This window comes from Phascolarctos cinereus, unplaced genomic scaffold (assembly GCF_003287225.1).
Source record: "Phascolarctos cinereus isolate Bilbo 61053 unplaced genomic scaffold, phaCin_HiC Scaffold_1;HRSCAF=81, whole genome shotgun sequence".
NCBI classification, from domain to species: domain Eukaryota; kingdom Metazoa; phylum Chordata; class Mammalia; order Diprotodontia; family Phascolarctidae; genus Phascolarctos; species Phascolarctos cinereus.
Window position 1 is genome coordinate 104,863,063 of NW_027555514.1, and position 20,330 is coordinate 104,883,392.

General features: G+C 38.7%; 1 protein-coding gene across 1 annotated transcript in view; it reads left to right on the top strand.

Annotated features, from left to right (window-relative positions):
• Positions 1 to 20,330, top strand: part of KIAA1549 (KIAA1549 ortholog) — a 145,474-nt gene that overhangs the window by 36,878 nt on the left and 88,266 nt on the right. Inside the window, 4 exon segments of the mRNA XM_078153476.1 lie at positions 655 to 3,399; positions 13,434 to 13,522; positions 16,559 to 16,736; positions 18,743 to 18,870. Of these exon segments, the coding sequence (XP_078009602.1) occupies positions 655 to 3,399; positions 13,434 to 13,522; positions 16,559 to 16,736; positions 18,743 to 18,870 (3,140 nt within the window).

The following is a 20,330-nucleotide window of genomic DNA, read 5'->3' on the forward strand; positions in this document are numbered from 1 at the left end:
GTACTTTAAATACATTTTCCCATTTTACAACTAGGTATTGCAGCAGATACAGGGCTAGACCTGGAGTCAGAAAAGACCTGAGTTCAGATACTGCTTCAGATACTTCCTAGCTATATGACCCTGGATAAGTCACTTATGCTTTGTCTGTCTCAGTTTCATTTGTAGAATGGGAGTAATAATGATGGCACCTACCTCCCAGGGTTTTTGTAAGGATAAAATGAGATAATATTTGTACAGTGCATTGCAGATCTTAAAGCACTATATAAATACTAGCTGTTATTTGAGTCTCGCAACAATCCCGACAATGCACCTATTATTATCCACATTTTTTTGGATGAGGTTAAATAACTTGCTTGTAGTCACACAGCTAGTTATTTCAGAGGTGGGATTCTAACTCAGGTCTGCCTGATTCTAAATCCAGGACTATCTACTATTCCATACTGCCTTACTTGGGGATATTTTAGACTGGATATGTTTTCCTACTACAATGGGGATTTGGACTAAATAACTTTTGAGGTACCTTCCAACTTTGAGATTCTCTGATTTCATGAATACTGTCATTTGTATCTTTTCCAGTGAAATATCAGTATGTACAGTTTTTATTGCCAAGGCTTGATTCTTATAACTGACCTTACTTTTTTTCCATTTCATTAGGTGAGCTGTCTCTGGAGCAGAGAAATCTTTCTTTATACTCTGTGGAGCTCATGTTGAAGAAGAATACGGTGCAGACCACTACGCAAACGGCCTTAGCAGAAATTGCCCCAGAATCCCAGGAAAACAATTTTCTCCACGTGGTAGTATCTTCATCTGCCACTTCTTTTGGTACAACCTTTTTTAACCAAGAAAAAATGAGCCGGAACACAGTAGAACTAAATATCTCAGCTGTAGATTATTTCTCAGTGACAAGTAATGAGGCATTCCTAAACAATGACGGATTGGTTAGCTCATTTCCAGAAACACACTGGACTGCTACATCTTCTCCAGTGGCACATGCCACAGTGAGTCTATTAGAGCCATCAAAAGAAGCATTAGAAACTGTGCTAACACCTTCATTCCCAATTACCTCTTTACACACTAAAGATATAATAACAACCTGGCAAAGCACAATGCAGCCACAGATGATGTCGTTCACTGATGTGTTTGACCCCATTAATGTTGCCACTGAGATGGATCATTTTTCTTCATATGGCATACTTCTGACCCCAAGCAGCAATCTTTCGCTTCATTCCACTGACTTTTCTGTTTATCTACCAAGTGTTACAGTGGTAGAGGCTGTGGCTTCAGTAGGAGGAGATGTTGAAAGCATGCTGTTCACCCCTCAGTCTTCGTTACCTCAGCCGCTGAGTGGTAATATTATGGAGCAGCTAACCTTTTTCAGCATTCCCATGAGTGAGACAACACCACTTGTTATGGTAACAACTACAGAAAAATACCCTGAAATGTACCCTGATATAGATCAAAGCCAAGAAGAGACCTTGGCTCCAAGGATCTCCCTGGTTACAAGTGAGGCAGAAGTAGCTTTCATGAGCAGCAGAAACTCTGCTTTGTTTTCATCTAGTCTTCCATTTGTATCTTTTTCTACACAACCAGATGATGTTACAACTAACCCTTTTCTTCCTAACAGCTTCAGTGAAACATCAGAATTCCCTGGGAGTTCAATAGTACCAGGTCATGGTGGCTACACTGAGTTCATAAGTCCTCTGCCCTCTTTCATACCCTCTACACAATGCATTTATTGCAGTTTGGTTCCATCCCAGCAAGTTCTCTCAACAGGTCTCATAGAGAAAGATATAGGTTCAGGAGATGATGCTGAGACATTGTCCTTTTCCATCTTGCAAGCGAGTAGCAGCATGCCACTGAGTAGTGTAATTGATGATTTCTCTGAATTTGAGGAAACATTTCAAGAGTTTGATACCTCTTTCCCCTCAAGACCAATAGTGTCACTGTCTTCCAGATTCATGGAAGTCTCTGATGTGAACTTTAGCATTTCAGCTTTAATGGATGTGGCACCAAGTAGTGCTATGTCTACATCAGTATATCAATCCCATGAGAAACCCTCTGTAGGTTTGTTATTTGACTCTGCTTCCTACAGCTTCCTCTCTGTTCCTGAAACTGAAGTGTTACCTTCTGGTGCAACAGGAGCATCTGACGTTACCAGTGTTCTCCTTGACTCATCTTTCTCCATCATTTCAAATACAACTGTGTCATCAGTTGCTGTTGGAAATGAAAATCTTTTTGAGTCTCATGGTTTAGTACCTTCAATAGAGCCATTATTTTTCTCTGACCAGAAGTCTGCTAGTTTTTCAGAAGATGAATCTAGAAGCACTTTGGATTTTGCATCCAATATTTTCTCAACTCCTCTTTTGAATTTCACTGGCCTGGTACCTTCATCTTCTGATATCATAACCTTGAATTCTGTGATGCCAAATGATTTGTCAACATCTTTTTCTCAGGCCTTGTCAACCATGGTTGATGCATTTATACCATCTGGCTCTTTTAGTTTGCATTCACCTCCGTTTTTGGCCAGCAGCACTACAGACCTTGAGTTTTCGCAACTATGGCAAAATTCAGATCATCATTTAAATACACACCCTGTTCCATCCATAAATTATTCTGAAATAGCACCATCACCAAGTTTTTCATCTCATCCCTTTGGGTTCTCTGAGGCATCATCAATTTTACAGCCAGATTTTGAAGTTTATAATACCTCAGTTTTTACAGAAACTACCTCCTACCTTGAGTTTTCATTCATTTCCCATGAATCTATAGTTCCCGCATTATTTGCCTCCAGTTTTGAGTCCACTCCCAGCATGTCAGTCATTGAAACCCAGTTGCCATCACAGTTGACTATTCTTCAGATGACGCCCTTTTTAACTGAATCTTCAGTGATATTCTCAACACCTAAACCTTTAGATGAGTATACCAGTGCTACAGATGATTACAAATTTGTCTCCTCATTTTCCCAGGCCATTCCTAGTACTGTGTTATTATCTATAATTGATATGTCCTTATCACCATCATCTCTATCTCCAATGTCCTCATCTATATCTGAGTTTGTCCTCTCACCTTTATCTACAGAGCCAATGTTTGTGGGCTCATCATTTGTACCCACAGAGTCACCCAAGCCTTTAAACACTGTATTTAGCAGAACTAATATGAGTGCTGCTACTGTTGATACTACCATCAGCCACAAAACAATGAATCAGAGTCCAAATGAGAGCAGCACACCGCCTGCCCTATCATCTACTTATTCTGTGGACCCTGTCACTCATCCTGTGGACCCCTTCATTCATCCTGTGACTACCACTGAAGCTCTGGTTGAAACTCCAGCCTTGATAACTACCAAACAGCCATATGTGTGTGATATCACAGTTCCTGATCCCTACTTGATCACAGCTGGTAAGTGTCTTTGTGGAGTCATATTTTTGTTTAAAATGATCTTTTCTAGTTCATGTTAGAAGAAAAAGTCATGGTGCCAAGTCAGTGTGGCTACATCATGTGAATTAGCCTATAGATATTTTAGCAGTCTTTGAATCTCTTCCATGGTTTTGCTCTTCTTGCCTATAAATTCACAGCTGTGGAAATATAAGGAAGATCTTTGATTTCCTGGGTAGTGAATTACCAGTGGGGAAAGTTCTAGGGAATTCCCTGAAACACATAAAGGTTAAGCTGTTTGGCAATTTGAATTCAAATCTTCCTGACTGCAAGTTCTATCAACTATTCCTTGCTAACGTTGGATTCATGGTATAGATAGACACAGGAACTAGATCTGTTATTTCATGGGCAAGAGGTTAAGTGATACTTGCCCAGGGTTGCCCAGAAGCCAGATTTAAACTCAGGTCTTCCAGGTTTTGAACCAGGCCTTGTAGTCACTCTGCCACAGTGATTCTCATATTCATGGATACTATGATAAAATAAATAAAATTGTTACATATCTAGTGTAAACTATTAGTTACTATGAGTGAGAGGTTAAGAGCAACAATACATTTGTATTCTCGTAAACATATACATGCTTCCTTGAAAGAAGGGTTACCTTTGATTTAACATTCTTTGGTTAATCCCTTTGGTAACCACTAGAAATCTAAGGGAAGAAAAATGGAGAAATTAGCCATTCTATTATTCTGTTACTACCTCTAATCTTGTTCCTATCTTGGTATGTGTTAATTGATTAAATGTTTAAATTATTAAGATTTTCTCTTGTGAGATGTTATTGCTCCCTGGCTAGCATAATTCAAAGTGCATCAGATGGAGCAGAAGATTATAAGGATTATGCTAAAGGAACATAGGTCACTTAGTATAAATCAGCAGCTCCCAACTTTTTCCTAATAAGTAACTTTTGATGTACCTGAAACTTATTTACCAATATAGGTTCAATTAAAAATGCTTAACAGTTAATGGAAGACTTTCATCTATGTCTGTTTCATCTATTATTTGGTAAGTCTCATTCAGTAGAAATAGGGGAAATAAAGATTATGGAGAACAAGGAAAAGGGTAAAATAATTGGAACAGAAGAGAAGAAGGGAATTTAGAGATGGAAGACAATGGAAATGGAGGAAGACAAATACAATTGAAGAACAGCATGATAGAGGAAAAATGGAAATACAAGTAGAGGCAAGAGAAATCAGAATAAAATTACTGGCCATTTCCTTTGCTCTCTAGTCCTAACTATCCTTACCCTCACACTCAAGTGTGAGCTCCTTGCTCTCTAGTCCTAACTATCCTTACCCTCACACTCAAGTGTGAGCTCCTTACTCTCCCCACCCTTTTCCTGCCTCTGTTACAAATGACCCTTCACAATTCATGGCATGATCATTTTAAAAAATATTTATTCCATTTGTTAACAGTGCAAAACCCTTTTTGCTCACTAAAAATGACATTTTTTATTAAGAGCAATTTGAGTATTCATCTTATTTTTTAAAATTATGATTTAATACTTTGTGATACATCAGTTGGAAGTTCTGGTTTCAAGGCCAGTTTGTTCTGGTACTTGATTTTAATGGCTACCAGAGCTGAAACAGATGACTGACAAAGACACATAGATCCAAAGGAAAGAAGCACGTTATTACTTGTCCTTCATTTTTCACTTTTCAGTTCTGTCCTCCAGTTATGCAAAAGATGGATGCAATTCCATCCTCCAGTTATCCTTGATGTTTGACGGGGTAGGGGGAGAAGGTTCAAAAAGAGGTGCCTACAAAGGCAGCAAGAGAAGCTTGACTGTGGAGCTGGGGCTGGGAGACATAGGAGGCACTGCTTTTACCTGTCGAGGAAGGAGCATGTGCAGCTGACTGTCCCACGTAGCCCACAGTGGGCTATGCAAGAAAGGCAGGGGGAAAGACCAGCAGAGGCAGAGATGGGCCGTACATATGCTGAACACTTCTACTGCTCCTCATTTCTGATGTTTTTCATGCAGCCCCTGGAGTTCATGAGAGTCTCACTCTCTGTCTCTCACTGTCTCTATCTCTTTCTGTATCTCTCTCCCTTCCTCCCTTTGACACTACCTACCAACTCTCCTCCAAACAAATAGAAGTCCTCCCTTATAACAATAAAAATAATAAAAGAAAACAAATTCACACATCAGTTGTCCCAGAACTGTTGTAAGGAAAGTACCTTGTACATATTAAAACTATAGAAATGAGTTATTATTATTTTATCATTTTAATTACTCATAACCTCCACTTAAGTGAAATATATCTCTAGGCTTTCTTCATCAACCCTTCATCCTTCCCATCCCTCAGATTAAAAAACAAACCAACAACTAGACAACAGCTATTCTTAGATTCTTCATTCACATTCAGATTTAAATGCCAACTATTATCTCAGTGTGAATAGGAATGGGTCATCTTTTAAAAAGGAGATAAAGCCTTAAACTAAAATTGTAAAGATCCTCAGCTGAGCATTTCAGGATTAGTTGCTGAGAAGGCACTGTCTAAATAGTTTGGAGCCAAAAGCCCATTTCATTCTTGATTTTTAAAAATCATTTGGGAATTTATCCAGTTCTGTGCTTTAGTTGGTAAGTGGGTGTATGTAACCCCATACTCCTGTAACCTGTGGATTCAGAGACATCAAGGGGCTCTGCATTTCACCAAGTCTTCACTTTACAGATGGGGAAACTGAGGTGACATAGCTACCAAAAGACCTAAACCTATATCTCTCAATTACAAATTCCTTTCTACTAGCTTACTTTTTTGAGGACTTGAGCTCTTTCCTCTTCCAGACAACACTTCCTAGAATCAAGTGGGACACTGGGGTCTGAGGGGAAGTGTAGTGGAAAACAGACAAATCTGAGCTTATTTAGGAGGTGGATGGTGCCTTGGTCTCATTGTGGTTTAGTCAGAGGTACTTCATAATTATTCTAAATTCAGCCCTACCCCAATCACCAAGTAAAACATCATCACTGCAGCTCTCCAACCAAGAAATATTTATAGAGAACTTCATACACCCCTAGCCCTGTGCTTGTAGTATGGCAAGATCTAAAGCATGGTTTAGTGGAAGGCACAATAGATTTGGAGTAAGATGATGGAAGTTCAAAATCTGACTCTACCACCTACTACCAGTGTAATCTTGGGCAAATCATTTAGCCTTTCAAGGATTCTGCCTTCTCTTCTGCAAATTATAGGACTTGGACTAGCTGATTTCTAACATTCACTGTAGCCTCAAATCTATGATCCTGTGAAAATGTGACATACAGTCCCTGACTGCATGCATTTACAGTCTGGTTGGGAAGGCTAGATACATATTCCTTCAATAAGTAGTTGAAAGCTAGTAATAATAGCTAGCTAGCATTCATATAGTTCTTTAAGGTTTGCACAACTATTTACAAACATGATCTCATTTGATCCTTACAGAAACTCTGAGAAGCAGATGCTAGAATTATCTCCATGTTATAGATGAGGAAACTGAGGCAGACAGCAGTTAAATGACTTGCCCCAGATCACACAACTAAGTTTATGAAGCCAGATTTGAGCTTAGATTTTCCTTACTCCAGGACCAGTAATCTATCTACTTCGCTACCTAGAAAGCTATTGGCTTTGTGTTTTTTTTTTAAGGTTTTGTAAGATCGTTACATTATCTCACGTGTGTCTCAAAAAACAAGCCTGTGAAGTGATTATGCAGCAGTGGTATGATCATACTCAGCTGCAGGCTCTGCAGCACTTTGATCACATGCAAGTAATCATTCATTCATGTAAGAGAAATCTGTTCAGTACTAGTGATCAATGACTGAGCCATGGACCTGTCAATCAGAGCCATAGTTACAGCTCCAGGGTAGTGTAAAACTCCAGAGGAAAGAACTTGACCTAGTGGAGGCCACTTCCAGTAAACTGAGGGAGACCTTGATCATCCTAAGAGAGACCTGTCCTTTCCTGGAGGATATTATTCTGCTCAGTGATTCTTAACAGTGAAGTGGTCCTAGGCAAAGGATGATTCTTTTTCTGGAGTGAGGGAATTCCCTCTGAAAGTAAGAATTGTGGACTGTGAAGAACTTTACCTTGGGGATTTTAGTTCACTAGTTAATCTCAGGCAACTTCCAGTTAAAAAGAGCTCATTTGTCCTAGTTAGACAGTAAGGCAATTTGATTCACTCTTGAATTCGTCTATGGTGTTGTTTTTTGACCAAGGCTTTGTATCTGCTTTCTTTTAATTCAACAAACTTTTATTTCATTAGCAAAAGCCAGCCTTTTATCTTATTTTTACTCTGCATGTAGACACAGCCTTACTTACAACATAGGCTCATATTCCCAACCTTTGGATCTTCCATCTTGTATAAAATTCTCCTTGTGCCCATCATCTAGCCTAAAAGAATTTTTAAAAATCTGGTCCACCTTTATTGTTGGGGGTTTTTTCCATTCAATTATAACTTACTAAAGCCCCAGTCCTGCCTGAATATCTCCCTTCTGGTCCATGGGATCTAATTGTAAATAAAGTACCTAATACATAATAAAAATATGTGCAAGACACTATGCTAGATTCTGAGGAAGGAAAACAAAAATCATTCTTTACCCTCAAGGGACTAATGAATGCTTGACAAGTCTTGAATGCCAAGCTGGGGTGTTTGCACTTCGGATGGGACGTATTTAAGTAGGAGAGTTACATCAGAATTATACTTTAGCATATTATTTCTAAATATGATATTGTGCAGGATGGGTTGGGAGAAGAGACTAGAGGCTGCATGACTACTTAGGTTTTTGTAGTATTCCAGATACTGCTTTATCTATAGCTAGATATTTAGCATATACTATGTTCCAGACACTTGTGCTAAGCACTGAGAATACAAATAAAACAAGATAGTCTCTACTCTCAAGAAACTTCTATACAGAGATAGACAAAACATAATGGAGCTCTTGAAAGCGGGGGGAAGGAAGGAAGAGGGTACCTGTGCAGAAGCAAGACAGGTGGCAGAGAAGCGGGAAGCTAGAGTGAAGTGAGCAGCATGGCTGGGGCACCTTAAGAGATGGAGATCCCAGCCAGAGACTCACCAGTCAGAAGAAGCAGGCTTCAGTCTGGCATGACCACCAGCCCCAGGGGGTCAAGGCAGCTGGTGAAGAGGTTGAACAATCCAGAGAATGAACAGAATTGTTAGTGAAGAAATAGGAATTAAGAAGCGATATGGCTTAAAGAAAGGTCTTGGCATTCGAAATAAAAAAGGAGGAATAGAGAACAAAAGAAGGAAAGACAGTAAGCATTTATATAGTGTCTACTATGTGCCAGCCACTACGTGCTTAGCCAAAACTAAACACTTTGCAAATATGGTCTCATTTGAATGGGAGGGAGAGATGTTGCTAAGGAAGAATCAGTAGGCATTGATGAGACTGGATATTGGTGGATTTGAAGAAAAAATAAAATATGATTTGGAGTTTGAGAGTTTCAAGTATATTGTGATGTCGGTGGTTTAGCTGAGGGGAAATATTAGCAGGCAAGTGTGGATAGAGACCTCAGGTCATGAAATCAGGGCTAGAGATAGAGATTTAAAAAATCATCCTCAGTAGAGGATGTTTTGTCAAGCTGTGGAAGAACATGATACTACCAAAGGATGATGGTGATTCACGAGGATAACTAACATTTATATAGCGCTTTACAAATATTATCTTATTTTATCCTAACAGCCTTGAGAGGTAGATGTCATTGTTGTCCCCATTTTATAGATAAGGAAACTGAGGCAGAGAGAGGTTAAGTAACTTCCTCAGAGTTACACAAATAATAATTATCTAAGGCTGTATTTGAACTCTGGCCTTCCTGACTCCAGGTACTGTGCTGTGGGCCCCTACTCTACCTAGCTGCTACAAAAGCATGGTTCAGTGGAAGGCACACAGGATGTCTTCTTCCTTGTCTTAATCCACTTGCCACCTGGTAAGAGGATTGAGGGACAGATTACATATGAGAAGAGAGGTAAGGGCAGAACTTCAGGGTTTGTCCACATTTAGAAAGAGGAACCAGCAGCGGACGTAGAATTGAATAAATATGATCATAGCTGGCATCTACATAGCACTTTTAGGTTTGCAGGACATTCTTTGTACAGTATGAATGAATGACTTTAGTGCCTGACAAAAATGCCTGAGTAACAACTTAATAACCATTCTGAAGAATATGAAAAGAGGATATTGACTAGTTGTTAACATTCCACAAAGAACAAAACTAAGGGAAATGAACAGCTTTGAGAATTAAACAGATTTACTTTGTGGTAATTGTGAGCACAAGTAGGGTTTGAGGTTTTGGTCACTCACCAAGAGGATTTTTTTTTTTAATGAGCTTCTACTACAATTTTTTTTTAAAGAGATGTATGTAAGAGCATTTGGAGAAACCATAAGGCATTTTGTATTCCAGTGCCATCTGTATACTGATTATACTTTTTTCTATATACTGAAGTAACTTAATCCCAAATTATACGATTTTATGTATTCATAGTGCTAATTTAGAGACTTGAAGGAAATCTAATTGGTTAGAAAAGACAGATGTCATGTTGATATAAAAGCAAAAACATTTAGTATGTCTACCACCTAATGGTATTATTGGATATATTTATAAATAAGTTAATAACAAAAATAAGTAATAAATAATAAGTATAACAAAATAACAAAAACTGCTTATGATTCCTTTTACCTTAAGAAAAGTTACATTGCCTTAATTAATTTATTATTATATGAATCAAAAAGAAAGAGATGAAGATAGTGAGCTGCGATAAAATAACAATCATAAGCAGTTTTTGTTATTTTGGTCATTTAATGAGAGAGTGTTTTTTTAAAATGGGCTTCTGTAGGACTCTGCCACATTTTTTTTGGGGGGGAGATGTATATAAGAACATTTGGAGAAACAATAAGTCATTTTGTACTATGGTGTTATCTGTATGCTGATGGTATTGACTATCACTGTGAGATGGGACAGTACAGTTTTTTTATTTAACGACCGTTCTGCAAATAAAGAAACCGAAGCTCTAAGAGGTTGTAACTTGCCCATGGTCACACAGCTAATAAGTGTCTTAGGTAGGATTTGTTCTGTATTTGAGAAATATCAGCCAAATGGTCATTTCCATGTACGCAGAACAGAAAAAGAATTGTATGTGTAACTATAAATTTCTATTATGTTCAGCTTGCATTTTTAAAGAATGAACATAATGAATTCAACATGTTAGTTTCAAAGCTATCCTGCTTTTCTGTGTCTCTTTCTGAATCTTCCTCTGTTCTCTTCCATTCATTTAACAAATGATACAATGACCTCATTTCTTTTCTTTTTTTTTTCCTTGGCATCTCCCCAGTTAGTTCCCTCTCTCTCCCAAATTCCTCAACTCTCACCAGTTTTTTTAAAGTGCCCTCTTCTGTAACAGTAAGTATAGTCAAGCAAAACAAATCAACACATTGACTATTCCCAAAAATGTATATCTCATTTTGTCCTTTGAGTCCTCCACTTCTCTGTCATGGTGGGTAACATGCTTCATCATCAGTAATCAGGAATAATGGCTGGTTATTGCATTGATTGTTGTTTTTCTTTTTAATGTTGTAGCTATTGCATAAATTGTTGTTCTTAGTTGATCCCACATCTCCTGATTCCAAGTTCAACACTAAGATGCCTGAAATCTTTCCCTGGGCTCATCTCATGACTTACAGAGGGATGTTGTTATTTCAGACAAATCTCTGTGTAGATTGATAACCTCCATAAGCGATTAGTAGGAGTGGAAAACTTCATTTTTTAGGACCACAAAAACAAAATAAGTTGAAGATCACATAAATAACAAGCAACTTATTTTAATGGGGGGAGAAAAGAGAGAGAAAAAAGAGAATGTTTAATTTCTCTCTTAATTTAAAAACCATGAACAGAATCTTCTATTACATAAATAATTTTTTAAAAAATTCTTGTTCTGTATTGTGGCAGGTTAAAGAAAAGAGATAGAAAAGAGAAAGAAAGAAAAAAATAGGAAAGGAAAAAGGAGAAAATTAAAAGAAGTTTATCAAAGTCCTAAGGGATAAACATTTAATGATCCCATTATTTTTTGAGGAAAAAACATCCCATAAATTTTTAAAGGCATGTTTATTGCCAGAATATATATTTTACTGATTATCTGATCTTGGGTAAGTTACATAAACTGTTGGAACCTTACTTTTTTTCACTGTAGAATAAAGGGATTAGATTACATTAAATTTTAAGACCCTAATATTTCTAAGAATCTATGATTCTAAATGTCTTAATTATTATCTCAAGTTTGAAAGCAGAACTATTCTTTTTTTGTTTTTGTTTTTTTAATATAAATTTATTTATTTTTAGTTTTCAACATTTACTTCCACAAGATTTTGAGCTCCAAATTTTCACCCCATCTCGCCCCTCCCCCCCACCCCAAGATGGAATGCATTCTGAATACCCCTTCCCTTAGTTTTCCCTCTCTTCTATCTGTCCCCACCTTCTGTTAATCTCTTCCCCTTCTATTTTCCTGTAAGGCAGGATAGACTTCTGTACCCCATTTCCTGTATTTCTTATTTCCCAGTTGCATGTGAAAACATTTTTTTAAACATGTGTTTTTAAAACTTTGGGTTCCAAATTTTTCCCTTCCTCCCTCCCCACCCACCCTCATTGAAAAGGCAAGCAACTCAATATAGTTATACATGTGCAGTTATGCAAAATGCTTCCATAGTAGACATGTTGTGAAAAACTAACTCTATTTCCCTTAATCCTATCCTGCCTCCCCATTTATTCTATTCTTTCTTTTGACCCTGTCCCTCCTCAGAAGTATTTGCTTCTGATTACCCCCTTTCCCAATCTGCCCTCCTCTCTATCATCCCCCTGCTCTCTTGTCCCCTTCCCCCATTTTCCTGTAGGGTAAGACAGATTTCCATACCCAATTGAATGTGTATGTTATTCTCTCCTTAAGCCAAATTCTATGAGAATAAGATTCACTCATTCCCTCTCACCTTCCCCTGTTTCCCCTCCACTGTAAAAGCCTTTTCTTTTCTGTTTTTTGTGAGATAATTTACCCATTCTACCTCTCTTTTCTTCTCCGAGTATAATCCTCTCTCATCCCTTAATTTTATTCTCCAGATATGAGCCCTTAATCTTCAACTCACCCTGTGCCATCTATCTATCTATCTATCTATCTGTCTATCTATCTATCTATCTATCTATCTATCTATCTATCTATCTATCTATCCATACATATAATTTTTCCCCCTCCAACTACCCTAATACTGACAAAGGTCTCATGAGTTATAAATATCATCTTTCCATGCAGGAATGTAAACAGTTCAACCTTAATAAGTCTCTTATGATTTCTCTTTCCTGTTTACCTCTTCATGTTCCACTTGAGTCTTGTATTTGAAAATCAAATTTTCTATTCAGCTCTGGTCTTTTCATCAAGAATGCGAAAGCACAACTATTCTTAAACTCACCTTTTCCTACCCTCATTTTTAGTGATGAAATGCTCTAAGTCTCTGGTTTAGAAAGAGGGGAATATAGTTTCATTACATAATGAAAAATATTATCTTATATCATAGTATAATCTCTAGGGGCTTTAAATTATTGCTACTGAAGCATTTACATGCAATGTTTGATTTTTGCAGCTCTTGGCATAAAATTTGTACTTTGGCATTTGCTATGAAGATATAATTCATGAGCCAGGGATTCCCCACCCCTAATAGTTGATCAGTGACTCCTTTTTGGTAGGTTGTCTGAACAAGCCCCTATGTATCTATGTGACACCTGGAATATTTCTCACCTGGTGAAAAGACCCCATTAGGCTGTTTTAAATATGTTGAGCTGATCATTTGGTAAAATTGAATTTATTTTCGGAAAACAGACATTAACTTCTGCTACTTTCATAGTTGATGTTTTTTACTTTAAACATCTTAATGCTTTTGGAGATTTTGGTAGATGGAGGTCCAGAATCATAGAAGCAGTTAGTCACCTATAGTGTATTCCTTTGAAAGTAAAGTATTTCTTGATTGGCTTCATTTCTAGTGCTGGCCCGAAGAGCTGTGCAGGAATACATCATCACAGCGATCAAGGAAGTGCTGAGGGTTCACTTCAGCCGGGCAGTAGAACTGGAGGTAAGCCTTACACATAGGCATTTCATATTGTAACATTAGAATGGACCCTCATCTGAATGAAAAGAAGTTGATATATTGCAAATAACTGTGTTTGCTCTAGCCACATTTTTCTTTTTCTCCTGTGAATTTTCATATGTTTTTGCTGCATTTCATATCCCTGTATAAAATATTTCTTTATATATGGTAGTATATGGAGTAATCATTTTAAGATTAAAAATTATTTCTACCCAAACTTAATAGGGCTCCAGGGTGGGGAGGGCTGTGTGGAGTTGGAGTTTTCCTGAGACAACTCTGATTCTCCCTTGTAGGGGACCAGAGATATGCCAAGAAGAAAGGCTCCTGGTGGCCCTCACCCTAGCTGGGCATTTGAGCACCTTATTTCTGGTCAGTAGAAAAAGCATGACAAGAATGGGGATAAATCACTGGGGCACTAATCCCATTTTCTTGCTCTACCTCTCCACTTGTTGCTCTTGCGGGCAGAAGCATAGAGCTTGCTTCTGTTGATGTCTAGACAATGACCTGTCAGCTTTCCTAAATTAGGGTAATTGCTGTTCAAGCTGCTATTATTCCCTTATCTTGGTGATTTGAACAAGATGCTGCATTACCAGGAGCACTAGAAAATTAGAAAGAGAAAAGAGAGAGAGAGAGAGAGAGAGAGAGAGAGAGAGAGAGAGAGAGAGAGAGAGAGAGAGAGAGAGAGAGAGAGAGAGACAGAGACAGAGAGAGAGAGAGAGAGAGACAGAGAGAGAGAGAGACAGAGACAGAGAGACAGAGAGAGAGAGAGAGACGGAGAGAGATTAAGAAGATAATCTAATTATTAAAATCAAGAAAGTTGATATCTAAAGGTGAGGGACAACGCAGACAATTAGAGAATTCAGAGTTGAAGGGGACCTCAAAGATAAATTACTCCAGCCTCCCAGACTGTGAAGAGATCCCTTCCATGGTATCATTGATACATGGTAATTTAACCTTTGTTTGAATTTCTTCAGCGATAGCTCCTGGCTAAGGCAACCTGTTCCATTGTTGGTCTTTTTTATTATGTTGAAAAGAAACATACCCTCTTCTAGTTTTGCCTAGAACCATCCAGCTTGTCATTTTTGAAGGCATTGATCATGTCCTATGTTTCTTGTTTTCTTCTTCAGGTTAGATATACTTGTTTCCTTAAGTCAATCTGTGACTGGTATGGTTTGCTTTCTGGCTCTCAATTTTTCCAGTTTTCTTTTCGACACAGTGTAGTTTCAATATTTCTTTTAAAATGTAGCACCTAGGGGCAGCTAGTTGGCGCAGTAGATAGAGCACCGCCCTGCAGTCAGGAGGACCTGAGTTCAAATCCGGCCTCAGACCAAACGCTTGACACTTACTAGCTATGTGACCTTGGGCAAGTCACTTAACCTCAATTGCCTAAAAAGTAGCACCTAAGGGCGGCTAGGTGGCATAGTGGACACAGCATTGGACTTCGAGTCTAGAAGATCTGAGTTTAAATCTGGCCTCAGATACTAGCTGTGTGACCCTGGGCAAGTCACTTTGCCCCCAATTGCCTTCCCTCCCAAAAATGTGGCACTTAAAATTGAGCATGATTCTACAGCCCTCTCAGCAGAGTACAGCAAGACTATTGCTATACAAGATCTATGTACTAATTTTCTGTCAATGTAGCTGAGGTTATATTATCATTTTTTACTATCTGTTTCACATTGTTGTCTATGAAGCCTGTGGTCAATTAAACTCCCAGACCTTTCTCATACATACTGCCAAGCCAGAACATTCCCATTCTTGTTCATTTAAAAAAAAAATCCTAAGTGCCAGACTTTACATTTTTATCCCCTTTGAACTTAGTCTTCATGGTTTCATCCCAGCTCTGTATTCTTTCTGCGTCTTCTTCAGCAGAAGTGTTAAAGAGAACAAGACCGTGTATGTTGTCATCCAATAGAAACTCGCACCAAGTGAAACTGGTGTAACATTTTGAATAATGCACTGAATAATGAATTGACATACCAGGGATAAAGTTGTTCAAACATTTTAAAGCTCGTGTAACAGCATTATTATCCAGTCCACATCTTATCTACAAAGATCTTTTGTAAGCCTTTGATGCTTTGCTAAAATCAAGATTTGCTGTGTCTATAAAAATCCTTTGATCATTCTCTAAGGGACAAATTTGTTGCACACACAAGCAGACATAGCATTTACGTGAAGGGCTAAATAAGTGCAAGTCTGGGGACTGACTGTGGAACTTGAGAAAGGGGACAAGCAAGAGAGGTTAAGGGGTAGAGCTAGATGCACTGTTTAAGTCCATGACTTGTGTCATTTAGGGGAGGGTTTCTTGCAGAATCTGTGCAAATCTAACTTAAGGGTTCTAATACTGAAAGGATGTGATTTTGGCAGTAAAGGGAGTAGGATGACCTCAGCAACTCTGAAATTACCTTTGCTTTTTTACCCAGCTTATTGTTGAAACTCAGAATCCTGAGGAATCATGCATTTAATTAAATGGTTTAACATTTTATACAGATCCATACATGCACATTCTTCCATTTGGTTGTCCTCTTGTCATGCCTTTTCTACTGGCCATCATCCCAGTACATCACCTGCATTTATTAACTCAGGTGAGCAATTTCCTGCAGAATTAATGCTACCTTCTGGAGTAGTTTAAATGAGTTGCTGGAAGAAAATTATTTCCCCAACCAGCACTTCACAGTAGTATTCAACTCGCCAAGATTCTAGCTTAAGCAGTATAATAAGTAGACATACAAAATCCCCTGCTTTCCTCTTTCCTTCTTGATGCCCATGCTTAGGTCAATTTGTACAGTTTGGGGGAGGAAAGGTGCTTTTTAGTAACTTTTGCAAATGATAGGTTGGCAAAAGTGTGAAACCAATGATTGAAGTAAAATTGGAATTATCTAGAGTTCATTTTGCCTCCAGTAGGAAGCAATTAAAAAAGAAACCCAACTTATCTCCTTTTAGGTTTGCCTCCTGATGTTAGCTAATAGTTGCCTCCTGTTTGATGGGAATTGCTTTCTTTTATACTTTTTTTCATTCTTATAGGTTTATGAAATTTTCCCTGACTTCTCTTTCCTGGTTACTTCTGGTCCTTTCATTTACACAGCAATTGCTGTCATAAATGTTCTTATAAATAGCAACCTTGTCCGGGATCAGGCCCCTTTGATTCTATCAGTGCAGCCTTCCTTCACTGTGCCAGATTCCAGATTCCAAGTTCAAACAGGTGAGTTTTTCAAACAACAATTATCTTGATTTCTAAAGGGACTTCTGGATTTATATGTAAAATACTATGGGTCAACCTCCCTTGGTCAGTCAATCAGTTAATATTTATTAAGTGCCTACTGTATGCCAGGCACTGTGCTAAGTGCTGAGGATTCAAAAAGAGGCAAAAGACAGTTCCTCAAGGAACTTACAATTACAAAATAATACAATTATTTGAAGCAGTTTTGCTTTTACCCATGGAAAAATGTTTTAGATTGGGTATCTCTCATAAGCATAATTTCCATCTATTCTGATGGGAAAAAGTTATAACTGAGAGGTCAGATTTCTTTGAGTTTCACTCGGGGGTGCTAGGTGTCACAGTGGATAGAGCACCGGCCCTGGATTCAGGAAGACCTGAGTTCAAATCCGGCCTCAGACACATAATTTGCTAGCTGTGTGACCCTGGGCAAGTCACTTAATCCCATTGTCCAACCAAAAAAAAAACTTTGAGTTCCACTCAACAAACATAAGTATATGCAGATACAGACTGTTCCAGTAGTCATTTATTTAGCATATGATTAAGTGCCTGTGATATACAAAGCATAAGTGCTAGGTACTGGGAGAGATATCCCAGTTTGTATAAGACATAGCCCCTGCCCTCATAGAGCTTCCGGGCTAGTGGGAGGATGAGACATATTTATAGATACCTAAAAGTACAATATAATGTAGGACAGGTACAAAACAAAGATTTGATAGATGTGTGGCTGCTCAGATTTCTTACCATCAAAAAAAGGTTATATAGAAGAAATAGATTAATAATAAATATAGGTGTAGAATGTCTTAATTACTATGGCAGTAGATAGAATGGCAAATTCTACATTCCAGAACCTCTTCTAGACTTCATCACCAGTGTGATGCACTGCCATAGATCTGCAGGTGAAAGGCATGAGGCAGTTGAGGAAATTATCTAACTAGGGGGCAGCTAGGTGGTGCGACGGATAGAGCACCAGCCCTGGAGTAAGGAGGACCTGAGTTCAAATCCTGCCTCAGACACTTGACACTTACTAGCTGTGTGACCCTGGGCAAGTCACTTAACCCCATTGCCTAGCCCCACCCAAAAAAATCATCTAACTAGAAGCACTTGTACATGACTTCTGACAGAGCAAAAAAGACACTTAAAAACTTGAAGCAAGTGTTCTCCACCTAGTCAATTCTGAGGTGAGTGCTTACTTTAGCTAAAGAATTGCCATGGTCCTTATTTGACTAGTAAAATAGAACTGGTAAAACATGTAATGTAATGTAATTTTTTTTCAAGTTGTGTATGAAACTCACCTCTTAGGTATGGTTTTGTTTTGACATCCAAATAGTTGCTAAGTATTAGCATAAGTTTAAATTTCAGGCAGTCAGCTAGGTGGCACAGTGGATAGAATGTCTGACCTGGAGTCAGGAAGACTCCTCTTCCTGAGTTCAAATCTGACCTCAGACAGTTAATAGATGTGTGACCCTGGGCAAGTCACTTAACCCCATCTGTAAAATGAGTGGAGAAGAAAATGGCTAACTGCCCCAGTATCTTTGCCATGAAAATCCCTATATGGGGTCACAAAGAATTGGACATGGCTGAACTGTGCCACCAAAAAAAAAAGTACTTTGTGAAAGGTTGAGCATGAAGGTGGTTCTCAATTGAGGGATGTCTGGGACAGCTTCATTAAGGGGGTGGCATTTGAATTGAGCTTTAAAGGATGGGTAGGACTTAGAAGGGGGAGGGAGAACATTGTAGATGTATTAGCAGAAGCTTTGAAGAAAATGCAGTGAATGTTTTGGGTTAAGTTTGGCTGAAACAGTTTGTGGAGGGGAATAATATCAGGTGAAGCAGAAAAGCTAGCGTGAGGTTATATGTCCAGATCCTGTGTTTGATGCAGGGAGGACCCAGAAAAGAATACATCAGAGTCCCATCCTCAAGAGCCTGTCTTCATCCCTGTCTGCATGTAAGCTATGATTCTGATGAAGAATCACCTTTCTTCTTTCTAGTGCTTCAGTTTGTGCCTCAGAGTGTGGACACTGGCTTCTGCAATTTCACTCAGCGCCTTGAGAAAGGCCTCATGACAGCATTCACTGAAGTAAGAAAACATCAGGGGACATACAACTTCACGGTGCAGGTGAGTCCCTCACCTCAGGAGAAGTAATACTCCAGCCCCTAGTCCGAAATTCTGAAGGTTTACTTAACGAACTCTTGTAAAATCATTTCCCAGCTGGGTCACGGTTTGATCTGTCCCCTGGGCAAGGAGTTCTGACCCTTCAAGGGGACTGACCCTGACCCAGGCTGACTGTTCAACCAGTATTCCACTCAGCTAAGTCAAGACCTTGGCCTCCAGTCTCAGTGGTACTGCATTAACTCTGTGTGACCTCTGCAGGTTGAATGAGGTACCAGGTCAAGAGAACTGGAGCCTGAGATCCTGGCTCAAGTGGACGATGGGCTCAGTCTCCTCCTGGCCATCTATAGTATCTATTTATATAGATAGTGGGGATGAAAGGTAATTTTTTCTTTTTTTATTCTGGGACCTCAGAATCCTCAGGAATCACAAATGTATTAAAAGAAATGTTGCTAGGAAACATGATCAATATGAATTTATGTATCTAGGCTATTGAATGTTAACTGTCACAGTTTTCTTATACCTGTCTTGTAAAAAATAACTTGTGGATTGGAGGTCAGGTTAGTGCAAACTTATATAGGGAAGCAAATTTACACACAGGGGATAAAGAGAGTTCTATTCCCCTTTTGTCCTTGACTGTATAATAATAGCTGGTATTTATATAGCATTTTAAGGTTTTGCATTTAGGGTAGTTTACATAGATCATCTAATTTAATTTTCACAATAACCTTGTGAGATAAAGTGCTATCATTATCCCCATTTTCCAGATGGAAAAATTGAAGTGAAGTTGTAGGTTAAGTGGGTTAAGAAGTTAAGTGACTTGCTCACTCATTTTGACAGAACCTACATTTTGAAACAGGATTTAGACTTGTCTTCCTGACTCTGAGGCCAATGTTCTGTGCCCTCTGCTATCTTTTTGTACCTCTATGAACCCAAAGTAGAAGTGTTGAGTGCGTAGCTCCACCCTTTTGGTCCTGTTTGGCATGTAAATGTCCCCTATCTCAAAAGGGAAAGGGAGTTACAAAGGGGCTCTGGTTTATGCTGATTTTGTGGACTGCTCTGATGTTATCTACTTGTGGCTTTTAGAAATACTTAGGAAACCGCATTAGGTAGTAGTCACACAGGCTTCTAATAACCAGGTGGTTATTTACTAAAAACATTCATAAGTCTAATGGGTGAATAAAATCATGTAGAGAAAATGATCATGGGTTGTTCTAATCTTCTCTGATGTTACACTACAAGTGAACTTAATGTAATTGAGCCACCCAGAGATTCATTCATCCAGAAGCTGCTGTTTGCTGATGACAGAACCCCTTGAAGTACACACAGAAGAAGTCATGTGTTTGATTGTGGGCCACTTTGCAGAATCAATGGGGTGCTGAGACCTGGCAGTAAACCCGAGGAAGACAAAGCAGTGTATCAATTCATTGTCAGGGAAGCCCAGCCCACAGCCATCATTTTTTATC